The sequence below is a fragment of the Amphimedon queenslandica genome, unplaced genomic scaffold, assembly GCF_000090795.2.
Source record: "Amphimedon queenslandica unplaced genomic scaffold, v1.1 AMPQUscaffold_2952_Cont25049, whole genome shotgun sequence".
Classification (NCBI taxonomy): Eukaryota; Metazoa; Porifera; class Demospongiae; order Haplosclerida; family Niphatidae; genus Amphimedon; species Amphimedon queenslandica.
In genome coordinates, this window is record NW_003556716.1 from 1 (window position 1) to 1,356 (window position 1,356).

At 31.5% G+C, this 1,356-nt stretch overlaps 1 protein-coding gene across 1 annotated transcript; it reads right to left on the reverse strand.

Moving 5' to 3' along the window:
* Positions 1-547: 547 nt before the first annotated feature.
* On the reverse strand, positions 548-1,134 carry LOC109593081 (uncharacterized; the record flags this gene model as incomplete). The annotated part of the gene is made up of 3 exons (XM_020008328.1): positions 548-736; positions 778-852; positions 899-1,134. Coding segments are annotated over 3 exons (466 nt in total), but the record flags the coding sequence as incomplete, so codon positions are not given.
* Between the last annotated feature and the right edge of the window lie 222 nt (positions 1,135-1,356).

Consider the following 1,356-nt stretch of genomic DNA (forward strand, 5'->3'; position numbering starts at 1 on the left):
GGGCTGCTTGTGAAATTAACAGTACAATCTACATTATACAAATTACATGCACAAAGTGAATTTGATTTATACTGTACCAAATATCTACAAGATTTATAGTTTTACCTCCATGTAGTTTTGAAATAATCAAACTCACATTTACTTTAATTGTAGATTTATATTTAACACTGACTAGATCTAGAAGGATTAGTAATGTGGAAGTTTAAACTGATATGAACAATGAATTGATGTTATTTTAATTGGCGGTTGCATGCATTGCTGTTTAGTTCATGAACCACTAAAATGTAGTTTATATTTAAGTTTAACCCAAAACTCTTTCAAATCAAAAATTCTGTAAAACACACTAAATAAATCATGAAATAAAACTAAAGAAGTTTCAAGAATCTGTTTATACAAGACACAAAAGTAAATATACACATTTAGAGTCTACATAGAATGATCTTTATCCAGCTAAAATCAAATCATTAGCTCTAATCATCATTTTGAATAAATTAATTCATTGCCTGCTGACTCTCAGGTCATGAGGCTTGACAGAATCAGGCTAGAAAAATTAAAATAATATATTAATAGTCATGATCTATTTATGTGCACTTTTTCTTCACAAACATGGAATTACTTACACTGTGTTTACATTTTTTACGTAGAAAGTAAATGCTGGTTGGTATTACTATCACAAGAATAATTACAACAATAACAGCAGCAGCAACAATTCCTAAAATTATAGCAATAGATCTACCTAAAAGAAAAATAGGGAAATGATTTAGTTAGGGCTATTACCTGGTCCATCAGCTGTAGGTGGATTACTGATAGTAGGTGATGGTGTATTACTGATAGTACTAGTAGGACTAGTGTCTATTAATGGTATCTAATAGGTGATAAATTAATTAACAACACTTACTAAATGATATGTTAAGTGGTTCACTACTACCAGTGCAATCACTAACAACAATAATAAATGAACAATTATTATATAGAGGTACTGGTACTGAATCTGTTAGTGTTACATTATTGTCATTCTCCACTAGTGTAGTATTATTATACACAGCACCAGTTTCATACTCCGTTGAAGTTAGCAGCACATTTTGCAGCAGCACATTCCTCACTTCAAATCGATTAAATTTTTGTGGTCGAAGCCTTATAACAAGGGTGGGGCTCGATTAGAACTCGGGTGGAGCTGGTTGCTGCGCTCGAGCGATCATAATTACTGTTTATACCGATAGATTATAAGATGTTCTTTTATAGGACAAAAAGAGCAAGTCAAGAGAACACTTAAGGTTGCTAGATTAATATCTGTTGTTCTTTTTATAGGACAAAAAGTGTAGGTCAAGAGAATAATTCAGTTTCATTGCACTCTAT